At 37.2% G+C, this 18981-nt stretch overlaps 3 protein-coding genes across 5 annotated transcripts in view; 2 read left to right on the forward strand and 1 right to left on the reverse strand.

Moving 5' to 3' along the window:
• Positions 1-1512, forward strand: part of LOC135691023 (uncharacterized) — a 40534-nt gene extending 39022 nt beyond the window's left edge. For all 3 annotated transcript variants that reach the window (XM_065208745.2, XM_065208747.2, XM_065208746.2), the window contains exons 49-50: positions 664-722; positions 840-1512. In XM_065208745.2, the coding sequence (XP_065064817.2) occupies positions 664-722; positions 840-987 (207 nt within the window). In that variant the 3' untranslated portion in view covers positions 988-1512. The remainder of the gene's footprint in view (positions 1-663; positions 723-839) is intronic.
• Positions 1513-2818: 1306 nt separating this feature from the next.
• Positions 2819-5515, reverse strand: LOC135691048 (ciliary microtubule inner protein 1). Its single transcript, XM_065208788.2, has 3 exons — positions 5186-5515; positions 4050-4131; positions 2819-3911 (listed from the first exon to the last, which is right to left on the reverse strand). The coding sequence occupies exons 1-3, from the start codon at positions 5239-5241 to the stop codon at positions 3636-3638; spliced, it is 414 nt and encodes a 137-aa protein (XP_065064860.2). The 5' UTR covers positions 5242-5515; the 3' UTR covers positions 2819-3635.
• A 1101-nt stretch (positions 5516-6616) lies between these two features.
• LOC135691035 (uncharacterized) lies at positions 6617-18176 on the forward strand. The gene is made up of 6 exons (XM_065208768.2): positions 6617-6761; positions 12541-12593; positions 13689-14835; positions 15743-16005; positions 17072-17332; positions 17951-18176. The coding sequence occupies exons 1-6, from the start codon at positions 6734-6736 to the stop codon at positions 18035-18037; spliced, it is 1839 nt and encodes a 612-aa protein (XP_065064840.2). The 5' UTR covers positions 6617-6733; the 3' UTR covers positions 18038-18176.
• Positions 18177-18981: the final 805 nt, after the last annotated feature.

Genomic DNA, 18981 nt, shown 5'->3' on the forward strand with positions numbered 1-18981 from the left:
CCTGCGATGGCGCATACAAATAAATATAGTTGCATTAATGTATGCATTAATATTTAGTTGTAGAAACACGTGTTATAAAGTTGAAGATTAGGTTGATGTTAGGCGAAGGCATGTTGTAAGAACACTTCGATTAAAAAATTAGGGATTTTACTTCCCGAGAACGCTTTTAATTCTGTAAATAGTTAATAGATATTTTTAGTTTAATATTAATCAGACAACTTCGAAAGCTTTCTCTCTGGACCCATTATATGAGCAAGCTTGAAGAGACTTTGGAGATCAAGGAATAGATTATTACTGCCAAAACTGAGTGAATCCTGGGCAAGCAACTTTCACAATGCATATGCCAACATTTCCGTCGTAATTTCCACTCTTTAACATATTAGTGACAAGGGTCTGAATATTTATGGTGACTTCCATAAAATCTATGCCATTTCCCATTTGCTTTTCTCAGTTATTTCTTTTCGCGATTGTATTAAGCGTGTATTTTCGTTCTAAGCTAATATTAACATTAGAAATATATACTTACTCATCAACGGTCTGCAATCAAATTACAATCTAACCTTTTGACATGTTAGGATTTCGCAAAAAGCTCAATCTTTAGCTCTAATTTCATTAAAGTGGTTATTGAATTTGTGTATTGATTTCCTATTGACTAATTTTCAGGTGAGGTTTAGTGGGATAAAGCCACCATTTTCGATGAAGCTCAACAAATTGGCCATCAAGTAAGTCTCTCAGCATCCTCTGTTATGCCAGGTCATTTTGACCTTCCGTCTAGATCCGTATCTTTTCTAATTTTGTCTCTTCTTGCTTTTAACGGGTAGTATTTCTACTTTTCCCAGGCCAAAAAGTTTCATTCGTATTCCAGTATTCTACACGCCAACTGAACCAAACTCGCGATCAGAAGGACATGTCGAGGCCACGTGTTTATCTGGGCCAGCAAGAACGTCGTATGTTAAATTAATCGGGACAAGTCAAACAAAACGATAAGTAGGAATCTATACAAGAGGTCACCTAATGTTTGTTAGTTTCGGTTTAGGAAAGTCAACTTCGTAACCATTTTCAGATTCCGGTTTGAAAATTTTCCATTAAGAATATTGTAATATAGTAAAAACCTCGATCCATTGAGGGGATTTTGAAAGGTGCACTTTACAATCGTATTTCATCTTTTTTCCTAAAAGACTCAAAATAAATCTGTTTCATTTCTTTGAGTTTCAAAATTTTCTACTTTGGCAGTTTTACGTTTTTTTGCGAGACGTTTAAAAGATTATTTTTGGCGGGTATTGGCTAAAATGAAAATTAAGGTATGTTTTGCTATGTATTAAGTTTGCGTTTTATGCAGGGGCCAAAAGAAGAATATGTAATTAAATTTAATGACATACAAGACTTTGTGTTTTGTTTGCAGTATATAATTTTTGGTCGGTGTGAATCAACTGTTGTATTGAATAAATGTATTTATTAGCTTTCTCCTAATTGGTATTACTATTCATTCTCTTAGATGAATGATTCTTTAAATTTGCTTTTTACTTTCTGCAGAATCTGCTGTTTTCATCTCGATCCAAGATTCGCTATTCTCGTCTCAAAATTCAGAAATAATAGATTTTGATTCAGCTTTCCATAATTCATTTTTTCTTGCCTGACCCTTAATTTAAATCAAACTCAAACTTGATAGACCGCTGAAAACAACTCTTTGCTAGCTTTAGTCCTATATATTCTTTATGAAAACTTCATTTTGACTGGTTTCTATACATTCATGTAAGCCAATTCGATAGGAGAGTCATCATTAGTCATTAGAAAGATTCCTATAAAATGAAGGTCTTTAGACTATGTTTTTCAACCCGTAAGTTTGATAACGAAATGGGTACCACTGACTGGACTAACGAAATGACCGCTCCACAAGTGTGAACCAGTCTTACAACACCTGCCAGGACAATGGAACATAATTGTGCCACCCAGAAACACCTGGATATTATTTCATAACTGAGCAGCATGGTGTCATTCCCCATGGAATGTCAATTTGTCTGTCAGTTAAATGTTACTGATATTCCAAACATCGTTGTCCAAAGGATCTTATTTGATCAGAACTTATAAAGAACATTTAAATGTTGTTTTAAATTTGTGTCGCATCGGTATCGGTCTACAGCCTATCTATATTTTTCAACACCTTGAAGATGTCGTTCGACCTGCATAACGAATTTACGTTGTCTTCGAACATCATAAAATTCGGACCATTGAGGGTCTACCCAGGGGTGTAGAGCTAGGGGTCCTCAGGGGTGCTGTTGATGTCAAAAATTGGCAAATTTCTACTTTGCTATTGTTTTTCGCAAAATTTTGTTCAAGAGCCCCCTTGTTATTTTCTTAGCACTACCCTACTGGATCTACCTAATACACGGCTTACCTGGGTATGCGCATGCCAACAGAGCTTTATTTTTGGCTTAAAATTCTGGGACAGGATTATGCATTTTTGCTCAGTTTTCCAGCACAGGAATGGCCATTAAAAATACGTGAACATGAAAATGTTGCTCAATACAAATTCACAAAATGAATTATCAGTAAAATTGTTATTAGATCAACCATCTCAGTTTCCTGGGTCTTAGGTGTGAAATGGTATTATTTTAATAACCTGATGCCAGCACAGGGATCATGTTTTCATAGTTGAGAAATGGTATTATTTTTAAAAACCTTATGCCAGCACAGGGATCATGTTTTCAGTAGTTTATTCCAGAACAAGGACATTTTTTCTGGCAGGCCCGCTGCCATACTGCTCAATCCTAAATGTTTATTCATTTCAGACATGGAACAAAAACAAAAAGCTGAGATATCAAAAGTTTACTCAAGCAATACAACAATAGTAACAGTAACAGTAAAAATCAATTGACAATGTAAATTGTTTGCATATTTATATTTAAAAATGAGTTTAAATACAGGTATAACAAATTTATTTTAGCTTTTTAAAGTATAAGAAGAAGAGAGCTAATTTATGGAATAATAAGTTAGCTTGGGATGCTGCCATACTAAAAGTGCCACATTCTTTTTGAATTTATGAAAGAAGGAAACCCAGCAGAACAGTTTTTAGATCTGATTCAAGATTGGAGCTTTTCACTGCAAATGGTGGTGATAATCAGTATTTGCAGAGATGATGGAAGTGTCTTCATACAGGTACAGCTCCATTTAAGCTATCCATTTTGTCTTTATTTCTTAATTATTCCAAATTTGATACTACCAATATATCTATAAAAGCAGGCACATAAATACCTAGGGTGTGGGTTGTTGCCCCTTCTCAAAATCTCTGATTTTTTTGAATTAGTCGTATTTGAGAGTTATCTAAGTAATAATTCTAATGTTTATGAAGGTCAAAGAATATCAAAATACAATGCTAATACCAAAAATTGTCTCAGTTAAGAAAGGAATGACCCTACCAAACTTGGTTAAGGTTTTGTAAGTTATAACTTAAGCAACAAATTGCAATAAGCCTACTGTCAGTAGAAATTTGTACCCTTCAGCCTTCTGAAGATTCATTTTATGTCTCGGTATAAATACAGAGGCAAACCCTCTATTTAAAGACCTCTGCAGCACTGCCATTTGAACTCCCAGCTCCAATGCTAAAAACATATTACCTCAGTTCCCTTAGAAAAACCCTAGATGATTGACTCTAATGGCCATTTCATGGATTTTAGAAAGTTTTGCTGCTTTTTTGTGTATCTCCCATATCGCTCTAGCTGGCACTGCTGCTCCGAGCTCCTCCATCCAATCATCTTTGATGTGGTTTTTGGCACACTTTGTGTTGGTTTTCCCACAGAGAGTTGAGTTAATGCACTCTGATCAATGGGAGGCAACTTCAATGCCTCCCTTCTATTCTTGATTCTTATTGCTGCCGGCTCATCATTTTGGGTGTCTGGAGCTTCTCCAGCTATCTGGAAAGAAGATTTGTTCTTTTATGACTTGAAAAAGTTCAAGATTACTGGTCAAACAAAACTTGGCAAAAGTATAAAAATATTCATATCCAAAAACAATGAATATCTAAATTTATCAACCTATACTTTTCAACTTACTTCTTTGCTCATATCTGAAAGAAAACCCCAGTTTTCTGGCCAGCGTTTAGCAGCACTATGTTCATGGTGAATATGGTCCTTCCTAAAGTGTAAAAGAAAATTCAATGTTTAATTGTGCTTTTTCTTGGTTAATAATATCTTGCCTGTTACATTGAGAACTTTCTTTAACATCATTACAGAGAATGAAATTACATGCAGCAAAGCTGGTGGTTGTTTTATAACAGCAGGTGAAGTTGTTTTCAACATAAAGTTATTCATTTGATGTAGTTAGTATTTATTTGATGTAGTAGTTCTAACAGTTGGCTTGGATTAGCTCATCTCACTGTAAATAGCTATGTAGTGCCAACTTTAAATAAATTGATTATTATATAACTCAGAACCTGGTTTGCTGGCTGAACATTATAATCACATGATTTTACTGGTAGTGAAGTCGCTTTAATAGAAATACTAGAAATATGTACAAGGGGTATTCCCTATTTCAGTTACCCCCTGTGTGGCAGTAGCAATCTTCCATAATTTAAAATTCTTTTGCAGCTCATCAAAATTTAGGTAAACTCTGTGGAATAAAATACTGGCAGGAAAATTTCCTTTTTATAGCTTCTAATGAGGATTGTAAGTCTGCATCTGACAATTTAACATTTTATTCTGGAATTTTGAAACATATATGGAAGTCAATTTTAAAGATTCCATAATAGATTTTTGGCACTTCTCAGTCAAACGAAATTCAAGTGAATGTGGCCTTGACTTGATATTTCAAGGGCAGAACGGTTGATATTACGCAACCACAAAGAAATCACTGAAAAACAATGCACCTTAGTTTGAATATCAATGCACTGCTACGGAAACAAATATAAGAACCAGCCAACTACAGAAAAATCTCAATCTCTTTTTCTCTGTTGATTTGAAAAACTTTGATTACATTATTTCTACACTTCTTATTCTTTAAGTAAGAAAAATCCCAATCGAACTTAGGCATACAAGTAACTGAAGCAAAAGCCTAAAAACGGAATGATAAAAAAGCATATTTCAATAGGGTTGCTATTTAACTTTGTTTCATCGCGGCAGAAAATAAAATATTTTTTCAACTGCAAGTATAAGGTTTGTAAAATATCTTGCTTTTTAATAGCTCTGCTTACCAGATTTGATCATCAGCGACAAGATTTCCAGAAGTTGGGATGGAAGGGCGAACCATGTCGTCTTACTTCTCTGTGATTTTGCTCTAATCTTTTGGGCTTGAAAAGGCTGAAGATAAGTGCTGATTTATCGCCGACTTGTCCACTATCAGGCTTGCTATAATCTTGCGTGTGAAGAGGCTTTCGAAGATATCTACTTCTTTAATCCAATCAGTTATGTTTTGATAGTAGCGCAGGTGTTTTGATGCGAAGTCAGTGCTCTCCACTCAATTAACATGGACATTTTTGTTTAGGGTTGTTGTTGTCGGTCGCCGTGGTTACACACTTGGACAAAATAGCTGCTCTTCTCGTGCAAGTACATAGATTCATTCTTTGCCGTTTGATATTCTTTAAGTTTTCAGCCACCACCGAACAAACCGAAAATCATAAGAAAATCATTTATAAATCAATCAATATTTTCATAAAAGGGAACATTAAGGGCTTTCGAAAATTTTTTTTGCAAAAAGCTCTTTTGTTTTGCAAAAAAATGAGGGGTAATGGCCAGCCTCCCTCTATATCCGGGTATAAGCCCATGGGCCTTTATACAGGGTGATCTTATATTCGGGTTGATAGGGTATTTATATGCAAAGAAACAGCTGCTTATAAAATCATGGCTTAACAAAAATTACAAAATAAATATTACAATGAAAAGTATAATAAAAATTATTTTGACAAGTCAGGTTTGCAGAGTATTGCTAATAATTTTGATAGGATCCCGTGTGGGACAACAGCCCTGCAATTCATGTACGGGTGCGCATAAATCACCCAAAAATGCCAAGTGCTGCAGAACTATAAAAATTTCCAGATTTAAATTGAATTTATCTAGTTGTTAAAATGCGCCGTCAACCTGCAACTTGGATGTGCCATTGCTCCCATCTAGTCGACTTGGGCTTGGCCCATTGGCTTGTCGTGTTACACTCTTTTTTTATAAGAACAATTTTATAAGAACACGAGCCTCAAAATTGGTCAAAAGTTAAGAACAAATTAAGAACAAGCTGAGGCTGAGCTTCTGCAAAATGCAATTTTGAACAACGTTTTTTCTCAAAATCGAGGATTTTAAGCAATGTGTGGGTGCTTTTTCGTCGAATATTCAAACTTTTCGGCAAATGAAGGTTGTCTCACTCACTTTGTTGGCAAATGAGGCCTGAACACCTCCCTAGAGCGAAAAAGCTAGCACTCGCACTGCCTACACCCTATTAGATTAAGAACAAATCAAGAACAATCCAGCCTCAGATTTTCGAGAAAATAAAGAACAGTCAGCCTGAACTTAAATTTACTGGTTCTTATAAGAAAAGAGTGTATTGGATTTCCTCCATTTTGTCCATTTCCTTGTTTCAATTTCGGATCATAGTCATATGCAGTAGAATTTGCTTTTTCGAACAGCGCATGCGAGGTAAACCCTTTCCGGAAGTAAATGGGCAGAATAGAGACAAAGCAGAAGCAAGAGACGAGACAGCATTTTTGGCCGAGAGTTAATAGGGGTTGCACGTTTTCTGCAACCTTGGCCAAAAGATGAGAAGCTTAATACTCCTGGCCTTTGGTGAGTAGCTTTATAAAATTTAGTATATTTAATCTCGTCCGGTTAGTTACTGCGAAATTAAATTGCGTCCGGCAGGACACTCCGCTTGTCAGTATTCGCAAACCAAGCCGAAGATTGCTTTTGGTATCAGTTTAGCCATGAAGCACGCGGAATGTTGTGCTTGTTAGGCTTCATGAAGCAATAACTCCTTGAAGGCAATAAAAACTTTTTGCACTGCCTAGCAGTTTGACAGCATTAAATCTGTAAGTTATTCGATATGGTATGGTATTATGGCAGGTCGGGGGTGTAGAGCATCCCATTTAATTCGTCGATTACTTTATTAGGGATTGTGGTGTGGCAAGTTGTCATGTCCCCACAAAAAACTTTACATGTTTTTTTACTATTATCCTGGTGTTCAGGATATGCTAAACGAATTTCAGAGTACAAAGTAATTTTTTGTGCGCGGGGAATTATTTTCTTCGCTTATGCTTGCGCAGGAACAAATAATGTTGCAAAATAACAGGTTTAAAGAAGCTGTGGGATTTTATTTTTGAATATCATTTGTAAGCCTTGTGGTGAGGCTGTGCGGGGGATTCACACGAAAGTCTGTGCCTGCACGGATTAATCTATATTTGCAAAAATGCGCGGATGGGAAATGAGGAAAAAATAATTATGCGTTCCTCGCGCATACCTAAATCTGGAACGATTTGAAGGATCCCAAAGCATGTAGTAGCATATCAGTCCAAAAGAAATAGAAAGTCTGTTGAATTCAGTTGATGTTTCCTACTGTTTTTCTGATGCTAACAATTTTGGGAGGGCGTAATGAAAAATCCCTAGGGGCCCCTGCTGCCTCCGCTACGCCACTGCCTGGCATCCTCTTTCTCGTTAATGTTTCTCCCCTTGACAATTCTTTCTGCTTTGCTTTTAGTCATTGTCGCCGGTAAGTGCAGGGCGTAGCTACCTCTGGAAGTGGGTTGACCCTCCACAAAACTGTAAAGGCGTAGAAGAGTGCATGTGTTGCTGCATGTGCAAGCTTTCTGCATGGGCTGACACACACAAAAAAGATAAACGCTATTGACGGCAGCGGCATTGTCGCAATTATGTTCCTGGAAGGCTATTAAAAATTATAGACTCATTGCTAACAATGAGCCATTGCACTACGCAAGCATCTCATAATGCATTTTCAGACAGTCTGAGATCAATTATGGTTAATCCGTAGAAGTTTACTGCCATTGTTTGGATTGTCACCTGGATAATTTGCCACCCTCGCAAAGGCTCATTGTTAGCAATGAATCTTTAAGGGAAAAGTTTCTGATGTTACTGGAGGTCATGCGCGCTCCGTCCGATGATTCAGGGGGGCTTGTCCGTATAATGGAGCGTACGCCTGTGCTGGATTGGTGTTTTTTGAGGTAGTCGTATTCGAGGGGTAATTCACTCCTGCAAATAGCGTACGAGATTTTCCCTAAAACAAAAGGATTTCAAGGGATTTTCAGATTAAAACAATAGGATTTTACCAAAAAGTGTACGAGATTTTCTTGGAGTGATTTGCCCCTCGGTCGTATTTTTCCCGATGAACTGAAGAGTGTTTAAGTTTTCAATCAGTCTCGATGAATAAGCTTCTCGTCACATAAAAATATTGTTCAAAGCTACTCTTCAGTCTAAAAAAGCGGATATTTTAACTTTTTAAGAAAGAATTAACAAAGATATAATCTGCAAAGTTATGTACTTTTTAACGAAAAGTTCATGATGCTATTTTGATACTTCAGTTAACAGCTGGAGTGTCAGGAACCTCGCGCATAATGTATTCAACTTAGGCAGGACGTATAGACAACAAACACCCTTGGTAGACATGGACACAGACACCCCTTTCAATGATATAACCTTTAAGCGGCTCCCATCTGGTCTGCGACGTGGGCAACACCGACGCAAGTTGGAAAAATTTAAGACCCATAACAAAAGATTTTGATGGGGCTTTCATCTCTATCAATGTTGGATATCGAAAGATGATTGAAATTAATTCAGCTCACGAACTGACGATGATGCCGATCCGATGAAGATGAGGGTGATGATGAACATAATAACAATTGGGATGAGGTCAATGAAATAATTAGCTTTGGCTGGATAATTTGGTTAAAGGACCCTCAACCCGCCAACTGCTTACGCAGTCCCTGGCCCTTCAAGAGATACAAATGGCCTTGCAGCAATTCGTTTACAGCATTAGTGATTTTTCATCTGTACCATTAATCTGTACCATTAACTCAATTCATATTCAAGTAAAAAAACTTATTCTACCTAACCTATAAACATATGCATTTCTATCTGCAATAGGTAGATTATTGTTGCATTGTATAGTTCATTACTCTTTTAAAAGGAAATGTTACAAATCATTTAAGCGAAACTGAAAGTTTTCGACTTCAACTCGACGACCCCTTTCTCCTCGTCAAGCCGCAGGTACAAAATTCCCCTTGCAATGTGGAAAATGAAGCCTTTTGGTTTCATTTTGTAACATTGTTGTTAATATATCTTCATCCAGGGGTGTATTGCTAGGGGGGCCAGATGGACTGAGCCCACTTTGTTGATGCCAAAAGTTAACCAATCTCTGATTTTGCTTTTGTTTTTAGCAAAATTATGTGCAAGAGCCTCCTTTGTTATTTTGATAGCACTGCACCGCTCTCGTCATCAAATATTTCATTCGTAGTACACAGTTTACCTGGTAATTCACAGCTTTGGTTGGAATAATCTACTACATATCAGTCTCGACCTGTTAATCTTACTTCGGGGCAGCAGGTCTGGCGACAGGCCTATTTTCGTAAATAGAAAGGGGTTATGACTAGTTCGTGCGTGCGCTTTGAAACGTGCTAGAACAATGCTTTTTTCTAGATGCTTCTTGGATCTTAGTCATCAAGCAGTGTATGACTTTACCGTCAGATGTAGTATAATCTTGTAAATTGGTTTAAAATTTGAAAACCAATCCCATAAGTGGATAACCCTTGTAAATGGCTTTGAAGCAAGCTTTAGTACAACTGCTGGTTCAAAAATTTTTTGAAAACAGTTTTCGTGCATCCAATTTTGAACATCTTTCAACATAATGGCACAAGCGTAACTGGCAACTCAAAGCCCCTTCCGAAATCAAAACTACACAATACTAGATAGAAGCATTAGACCCTTGGTTTCATATCTTTCACTTTTCCGTTCGTTTGGCCTAGGCCTTATCATTTCGTTGCTTGCTGTCAAATTGCCGTCGGAACGACTTTCAGCAGCGCTGATTTCCAGGCAAAGCTTTGTGAAAACTTTGGAATGTGCTTCTGGGTATATTCTGCCGTATTTTTCAGGCTGGCTTTTTGACTCTTAGTAAAACCATTATAACCATTGAGGCTGGATTGTTCTTAATTTGTTCCTAAATCATGATGGTGTAAGCAGTGCAATTGCTAAATATTGTGCTTAATGTATTCTAAATAATAGTATTCAGGCACCATTTGCAAACAAAGTTTGAAAAATTCAGCGCCAGAGCACTTCTAGATGAGAAAAACTTTGTACAGAATTATATTCTAAAGTACCTCAGCCACAGTTGATTCCTAGTCTCTTGACCAATTTGAATCAATTAAAAATAACAAATTTGGAGGCTTTTGTTTTTATAAATTGTCCTTTTGAGAAACGGTTTTATCAAAAACTGTCGCCCAGCTCCATGATTTATAAGGAATCTGAGAGGCATCATAGACATCAAATAACAAGGGCCGCAAAGACGGGGGGGGGGGGCAAGGGAGCAAATGGGCAAATTTCCCCTTGGCTTCAAGGCTCTATATTGCCTTATAAATTAATGAATTCAATTTTTAAGAATAGAATTAATCAAACATAACAAAAGTATACCCAAGAATAGTGAAACAAAAAACATTTCAAACAATTGGAAGAAAATGGCTCCATAAAATATTCTGGAATGTATTTTAAGCTAAACTAAAGGGCGTGGTCGTTTAGGGAAAGTCTCTTCTAATGTCTTGCCCCAGGGCATGCTCTAACTATCAAATGCGTAGCCATTTTCACTGTCAACAAGATATGTCCATGATATTCAGTCAAAGCGAGGCAAGATGCTTCACCTTAACGCTGTCGTCGATCTTTTTTAAAAGAAGGTACACACGATTTGATTGACGGAAAAAAACTTTTTTCATTCATTTTCAAAACATTTTAGAATTTAAAGACACTGTAAAGGAGAATTCATGAAGTATGTCGGCAACCATTTTTACAGTCGTCGGCACTTGAATTTTTCTAAGATTGTCGGCACCTCGTGGTTTGGTTTCTAGCGCCACCCCTGCCAAAAATGTTTCACAATAACTTTAAAGTCAGAAGGGATACCAGAATGCCCCTCACATCACATTTACTCTTTCTCGAGCAAGATCGATTGGTGGGGTTGGTTTTGAGTTTAGACGTGGCACTGATGTCACCGTTACTTCACATTTTTTTTTTACCTCCTCCGTTTTGTGGAGGGTTGAGAAAAATTATGCGGTTCTTCATGGCTGGCCATGTACAAATCGCCAAGTGTTCTCGAACTATTGTACAATTTCAATTTGTTTGTCACAACTCGACACGAAATGTCAGAAAATTTGAGTCGATGTTAAACAAGCACTCTCCCTCGCCCCCTTTAAGACCAGATTCATGAGTAGACTAATACCTTCTTGCATTTATTTGATGTAGTTTGCATCTTTTTCTCAAGTGCCGACTTGACTGATCTAGATAATAAATGCTAACAATGTGACATACCGTAAATCCTCGAATAAGCCCCCTGGTACCCTGGGTACCAGACTCACTATATATGAAATAAAATATAGTGAGTCACTATATATGAAATAAAATATAGTGAGTCTAGTACCCAGGATAGCCTCCTGAGGGCTCATTTATTTTTTATTTTTCTGGACGGGGGCTTATTCGAAGGGGGTTTACGAGGGGGGGCTTATAAAATCATTGTAGACAATAAGAAGACATTATTTAAAGACCTTGTTTATTTTAGTAGGAATTTTTTTATGAGCATTTAATTAATTACTACCAAGAGTACGAATTTGTCGTGGTAATTCAATAAAACGCCATGGGCAACCTTAGATGGCAGAAACCGTCAAATTGAGGGGCCCGATTCGAGAATAAACGGCAGCAGTGGGGGCTTTTTTGAGGTGGGCCTATTGAAAATTTATAGTTCTAGGGTGGGGGCTTATTCAAAGGGGGGGTTTCGAGGGGTGGGGGCCAATTCGAGGATTTACGGTATACTTTCTTTGTAGTTTAATTCCAAAGTAAGTGGCATGCTTTGGAAGGGGTTTCGTTTGCCCAATGTGATGTATTTATTTTTGTAAAAGCTTTTTGCAGTGTTCTTAATTGAAAAATAGCACCAGAAGATCACTCAATTAAGAAAATGATTGAAAATTCATATAGGATGGAATAGAGTGTATTGTATTTTTCTAGATTCTTATTTTACGGGTTATTTTCTGTTGTCAATAAATATGTGTTCCCTGTTTTGAGTGTCGTCATATCCCATGTTTGGTTTTTGTTGTTTTAGATTTCCTTTTGCATTATGTGTTATTGTTTTCTGTTGCATTCTGTGTTGCAAACATTCTCGTTAGATAACATTTTCTACCTGTAAGAAATTAAAAATGTCACCAAATTGGGCTAGCGATTGGCCATAGGACCAACATTGCCTTTAGAAAATATAAGGGTACTTGGCTTTTGACCCGCTTGTCTTTCAGCTCGTTTGGACGTGAGTATCTATGAAAAATCTTGGGATAGTTTAAACTGTTAGTTTAATGCGTACTCTTTTATTTAGGCCTAGCACTATTGATTCCCGTATTGGCTTCTCAAGATTCAAACTGCGCAGAGGTAAGTAGAATAGAAAATTCATCAATATTTGTTTTTATAATTTTTCTCGGACCTCAAATATTCTGCATTCAGTGCCTGCTATGTTCAAGGGTCTCGCTACTATTAAAGTAAAACTAGAGGGTGTTGAGGTTTGTGATCCCCATGCTACTAGCATAATAAATTCACAAGACCTTACAAAAAATTGCTTTCCAAAGCCTTACCTTGGTGTGAATTGACGATTTTGTTCGCGGTTGTTGTTAGCTGTTTACACCAATTCGACTTACGGCCTCATTTTGAAAAATTCTTCAAATTCTTTTGTACAAAGTTTTTGACCTCAGATTCGGATTGACAGCAATTATTTTAGTATACTTCTAAGTTTTCATTATGATATTGCTCACGATATTGATTTTATGACGACATAAAGATAAAAACTTTATAAGGGATTTGACCGTGATTGGCAACTAGGGGGGTAAAGTATCCCCCGAAATGATTTTTGCGGTCAAATCCCTTAGAAGTTTTCAAACTTCATTTCTGGGTAAAATCTAAAATACAAGCTCAAACAATATGAAAAATGGTATCCCGCCTAAAATAATGACGATAAAACCAAATCTGAGCTTAAAAACTATTATAATTAAGTTTGGAGAAATTTTAAAAACGAGGTCGTAAGTCGAATTGGTGTATTAATCTACGATTTTGGCGTATAGAGTAGGACGGTCTTAAGTTTCTACTCCGAGTTTCACGCTTAATGCGATCATCAGGCAACAGTGTACAGTACCAGGCACTATCTGAAAGATTGGTGAACAGTAATTATATTATCCATGTATCGTTACAATGAAATTTGTCCGGTATATCAATTTTCAGTGTTGCTAATATCTCTTTTTGGTTAGCTTTTTGCTTTTCTTTTTGTCTGTTTCATGTTTTTGTTTGCTCAAAATAAAGCTTATTTGTAACTGCTTATTCGAGTGCTTTTTGGTAAAACTTAAAGAGCTCTGATCTGATTTTTACTAAGTTACTCTTAAGACTGTGGGGGCTTAAGATAAGCAATATGAGGGTATTGGTCATCAAAATATGCTTCACTGCCCATATTTTGTGATTCGATTTTCACTTGTTTTCTAGGACGATAAGAGTTGTATGCAGAATCCCATTGCTGCTGAGCAGTCAAAAAATTCTGCTGATATAAAAGAGCTGGACGAAGATTTTGATGAGACTAATTCCAAAGATACTCCTGAAGATTCAAGTGAGACAAGCGATGATTCAGGGACTGATGTTGAGAGCCTTGCACAAAGAGACCCGAGAAGAGGTAGTCGTAGAAGAAGTTCTTCACGGCGAAGGCGTTCCGCACGACGAAGACGTTCCGCACGACGAAGACGTTCCGTACGACGAAGACGCTCCGTACGACGAAGACGCTCCGTACGACGAAGACGTTCCGTACGACGAAGACGTTCCGTCCGACGAAGACGCTCCGTTCGACGAAGACGTTCTGTCCGACGAAGACGTTCCGTCCGACGAAGACGTTCCGTACGACGAAGACGTTCCGTAAGACGAAGACGTTCCGTAAGACGAAGACGTTCCGTAAGACGAAGACGTTCCGTAAGACGAAGACGTTCCGTAAGACGAAGACGTTCCGTACGACGAAGACGCTCCGTACGACGAAGACGTTCCGTACGACGAAGACGTTCCGTCCGACGAAGACGCTCCGTTCGACGAAGACGTTCCGTAAGACGAAGACGTTCCGTAAGACGAAGACGTTCCGTAAGACGAAGACGTTCCGTACGACGAAGACGTTCCGTACGACGAAGACGTTCCGTACGACGAAGACGTTCCGTACGACGAAGACGTTCCGTAAGACGAAGACGTTCCGTAAGACGAAGACGTTCCGTACGACGAAGACGTTCCGTACGACGAAGACGTTCCGTACGACGAAGACGTTCCGTACGACGAAGACGTTCCGTACGACGAAGACGTTCCGTACGACGAAGACGTTCGGTACGACGAAGACGTTCCGTACGACGAAGACGTTCTGTACGACGAAGACGTTCCGTCCGGCGGCGAAGACGTTTTGTACGGCGCCGAAGACGTTTTGTACGGCGCCGAAGACGTTTTGTACGGCGCCGAAGACGTTTTGTACGGCGCCGAAGACGTTTTGTACGACGCCGAAGACGTTTTGTACGACGCCGAAGACGTTTCATAACCAGACGAAGAGTAACGAGAAGACGAATAACAAGACGAAGGTTTTGGTCAAGAAGGAGAACTTCAGGAAGAGGTAATAATATTCAAACTGCTATATGATTTAGCTTTCTTGCTATGACGATCCAAAGTTATCTTCCACCTTCCACATCTCGGCTGATAAAAATGTTACGTGAATTCGATGTGTTAGGATGCGAGTAATGATCGTCTTTAGGGACTTGATCTTACAACTGAGAGGAGCAAAAGAGAGGACATCGGGAGCTCTATGGTCATTTTAATGACAAAATTGAAAGACTATATGTAGATTATATTTTACATACAATTGAATGATTGAAGAGCACCATTGGTCATCTGAGATCTGTTATTTTTCTATTTTCGACACTAAACAATTTTACTTCAAATTGCTTTTTAAAAAATGAAATTAACTCTCCAAAAAGCTTTCAACTCATAACTGGTTGCATCAATAGATCTAGGGGGGACGTTTTTTAATAAGGACGTTTTACCCAATCACTCATTTTCTAATCTTAAATTCAATCTTTTTTCTCCTCTCAATCCTCACTGTAAATATCGGGTTGTATCTAAACGTTAATGAAATTGCAATTAAATATTACTCATACATGAGCGAGTTATTAGAATCTTGGTCAAATGGCTACTTGCTCTGAACAAACTACAAATTTTGAAGTATGGCTATTGATGCCAAATTACAACCTTTTGAGAAATATTGCTAGGACTAAATAAAAGTTAGTGAAAAATATTATTTCTTAAGTTCAAAGTTCTTTATAAAGAACCATTTCCTCAACATTAAATAGATTTACCTATAAAATTCAGTTTTATTTGTATATTCATTTGGAATTTTATGAAGATGAGGAATTGTCTAGTCTTAAGCAAGAAAACAAAATAATTGAAAATTTCTTATCTATATATCGCAATAGAGTTTATATGGCATGTCAGTTTTCACCATGGTGACACCTCTATCGCTACAGGGAACTATTTGAAGGTCAGGAAAGGTCAAGTTACATTCAATTCTGAAGGAAACAACAACAAAAAAAGCAAGTATTACAGTCGTAAGCCACATGTTCCTGGTAGATGGTCTGGAGTCACAATCGGCAGAGGATACGACTTGGGTCAAAAGTCAAAGAAACGGATAATAAAAGATCTTACAGGCGCAGGGATATCAAAGGAACTAGCCAAGAAGTTGGCTGAAGGGGCAAAGTTGAAAGGCCAGCAGGCAAGGAACTTCCTCAAGGTATGCTGCAGATACTTCTTTTTTGAGGAAACAAAAGCGTAGTATTGGCAGTGTTTTTTTCCATTTTGTTGCTTTTCGAAGTAGTATTTCATTGCATTGTTTGCGGGTGTATTTTCTGGTAAGCGTAGTAATGTTCAATGAGTTTCCATTTGTTTTTCTTTATCGTTATACTGATTGGTTCCTCGTTGCATTCTTTGTACAATTTTCGTTACATACATTCTTTACGTTGATAACAGATCTGAGTTTTCTTCAATTGGTGACATCAATTTCGTGTTTTGTTTTTACTTCGTCAAACACCATGTCCCTGAATTTTAAAGCAATAATGGATTAACAATTGATTTAAATAGTTTCAGTTTCTTTCTGACATGTATCTTTATGTGTTTCCATACTTTTGGTGTAACCTGCAAACGATAACTGTATTCTGCATTTCATATCTTCTTGTCTTCCTAGCAGACTTCTTAACTTTTTAGTTGCTCTCCATTCTTCTTTTATCTTATCCCTTCTTCTCATTTTTGTTGTCTCTTAAGTTTTCTTTTCACTTACTTTTAGATTCAGCTCAGCTAGGGTAGCTTTGACAATTCTTTTGAGATGTTCTTGTTCTTCCTTACTTTCAGTGGGGAAGTCACTATCATCAACATAAACTAATTCTTTTGGTAGCTGGGATTTGAATGTATATGAATGTTCTATATGTGGATTTTGTTGGTATAAATTTGTCGTAATGATTTCAAACGTTCTTCAAACGCGATGTTAAAGAGCGTACCACTGATTGCATTGCCTTGTAGAGATCCTACATTTGTACTAATATCATCATTTTTGTTGTATTGGTGAGGAGTAGCCTTGCCACTCTACATTTTTCTTTATTCAAAGAAGTTTGTAATTCATCGATCAAGTCATGCTTTAAATTTTGCACTTCATTTGCCAACTTGCCTAATAGTTTTGAGAACTTTATTTGAATGATGGCTTCGCATGAACCATTCATGCTGCTTACTTCAATCTTTGGATTAACGAGTGCACGTATTTAATTAAACATCAATTGCCAGACTTTATCAATTAATTTTCCCTGTAGAATAATAAGCTCACCAAGATCGAAATCACTGGGCAGCAGCAGAAAAATCTTTTCAAAAAGACCTACACAAGACAAGAAGCAGAGGCCAAACGCTTGACAAAGAAGTATTACAAAAAGAGCTGGAAGTCAGTAAACCCAAAGATGCAAGAAATTCTTGTTGACATGAAATACAGAGGAGATCTATTGCCACGGTCAAATTCTGCGGGGCAGAAAGCCTTAAAAGCCGCTGTGAAGGAAAATAATTTGAAGAAGTTTAAGGAGGTGAGAGAAGGTTTCTTAGAGAAAAAAATGTTGCAATAATTGAAGATTCGATGAGAAAGTTTTTGCAAAATTAAACGAATTCCAACTTATTGGCATTCATTTAATTCGAAGTTGAAGGTAATTGACCTTACATCAGAACTTTAATAATATTTTTTGTCAACCAATGATTTTGAAAGAGATAAGTCGAGAATAAATAAAAATTAAGCAGTACTTTATGCTTACAATGTTTATAGACATACTGAGACCTCGACAAGAAATTATGTGAGCACATCGGCCACTAAATTCATCGGTCATATGATTTTGATTAAGAAATACAGATATGACGCCCAGGACCTGTCTTTTCAAATGGCTGCAACAAACACAATTCTTTGAATCTGCCTTCGTTTCTTTTGATTTTAAGCTTTATTCTTGTTTGTTCTGAAGAATATGTTTTTTTGAGATAATATTAACGAAATATTCTAATTTGAAAGAAATGTTCCAAAAATCTCTGACATGCAGATAAATTTCCTTTCTATCAGCTGAAGAAATTTATATAAATACAGTTACAGGGCTATTCAAATATTTTAAGAAACAAAGGATTATTTTAAATATTTTATAAGAAAGTTTACTTTTTTCTAGGTTATGAGTAACAGAGAGTATTGGAGGAATGTCCCCAAAGATCGGTTTGACCGAAGAGTCAAGTTTTTGGAGAAAAAAGCTGGCTGATTGGCTGCTCATTTTGCCTTTTTAATGTGCAGGCGGATTGATTTTTGCAATAATGGATTTTTAGCATGTTAGATTTTTATGCTTACGCTTTTACGCTTGTTAGGCTTATACATTATTAGCATTCATAAGAATATTTCTACTCTTGTATGTTTTTTGTATGCAAGGCCTTGTTGGGACAGAGAATTTCTAACTTTCTCTTACAAGCTTGACTGCCTGTCTTGACGTCACTCATTGCAGACCTTTTGAATCTGTCCTTTTCCAGATTTCCGGAAATTTGTTGCCCGGTCTAATTATCGTCTCATATCCGAGAGGCGATTCACTCTTGCAAATAGCGTACCAGATTTTTCCTAAAACAAAAGGATTTTGGGGACTTTTAGACAAAACAGTAGGATTTTCACAAAAGATGTACGAGATTTTCTTAGAGTGATTTGCCCCTCGCTCATATCAGTCCTTTACCAGTTTTGTTTCGGCTGAAAAACTTGTATATGATCAGTGGTACAGTTACTTTAATTTCAAGCCAAATGCTGGTTTTGCAGCCATCAAGTTTCCTGCCTATGGTCTCTTCTTTTCATTTTGTACGTAATTTGCTTTCCTTTGTCATTAAACAGTCAAGAGTTAACATGTAAGCTGACGATACTAGCATATCATTTTCAGCAAACTCCAGCCCTATAATCAATGGACGTGTTAATGAGTACCTTCAGAGTCTCAAAGCGTGAAAGTTTGATTGCGTCAGAAATTACTGCAAATGAGTACATTGACAATATATCTTTACGAATATCTTTTTACATACGAGACATTGGCAATGAGTGACGACAAACTTTTATTGAGAGACCCAGATGGAGAACCAGAAGACAAATAGAATGTAAAGTAATTGAAGAAGTCATTCAGCCGCCAACTAGAAGTGAAGTGGTACCAGCTTTGCCAATCTCTTGTTCCCAAAAATA

The sequence above is a fragment of the Rhopilema esculentum genome, chromosome 4, assembly GCF_057945365.1.
Source record: "Rhopilema esculentum isolate cy_ngs chromosome 4, ASM5794536v1, whole genome shotgun sequence".
Classification (NCBI taxonomy): Eukaryota; Metazoa; Cnidaria; class Scyphozoa; order Rhizostomeae; family Rhizostomatidae; genus Rhopilema; species Rhopilema esculentum.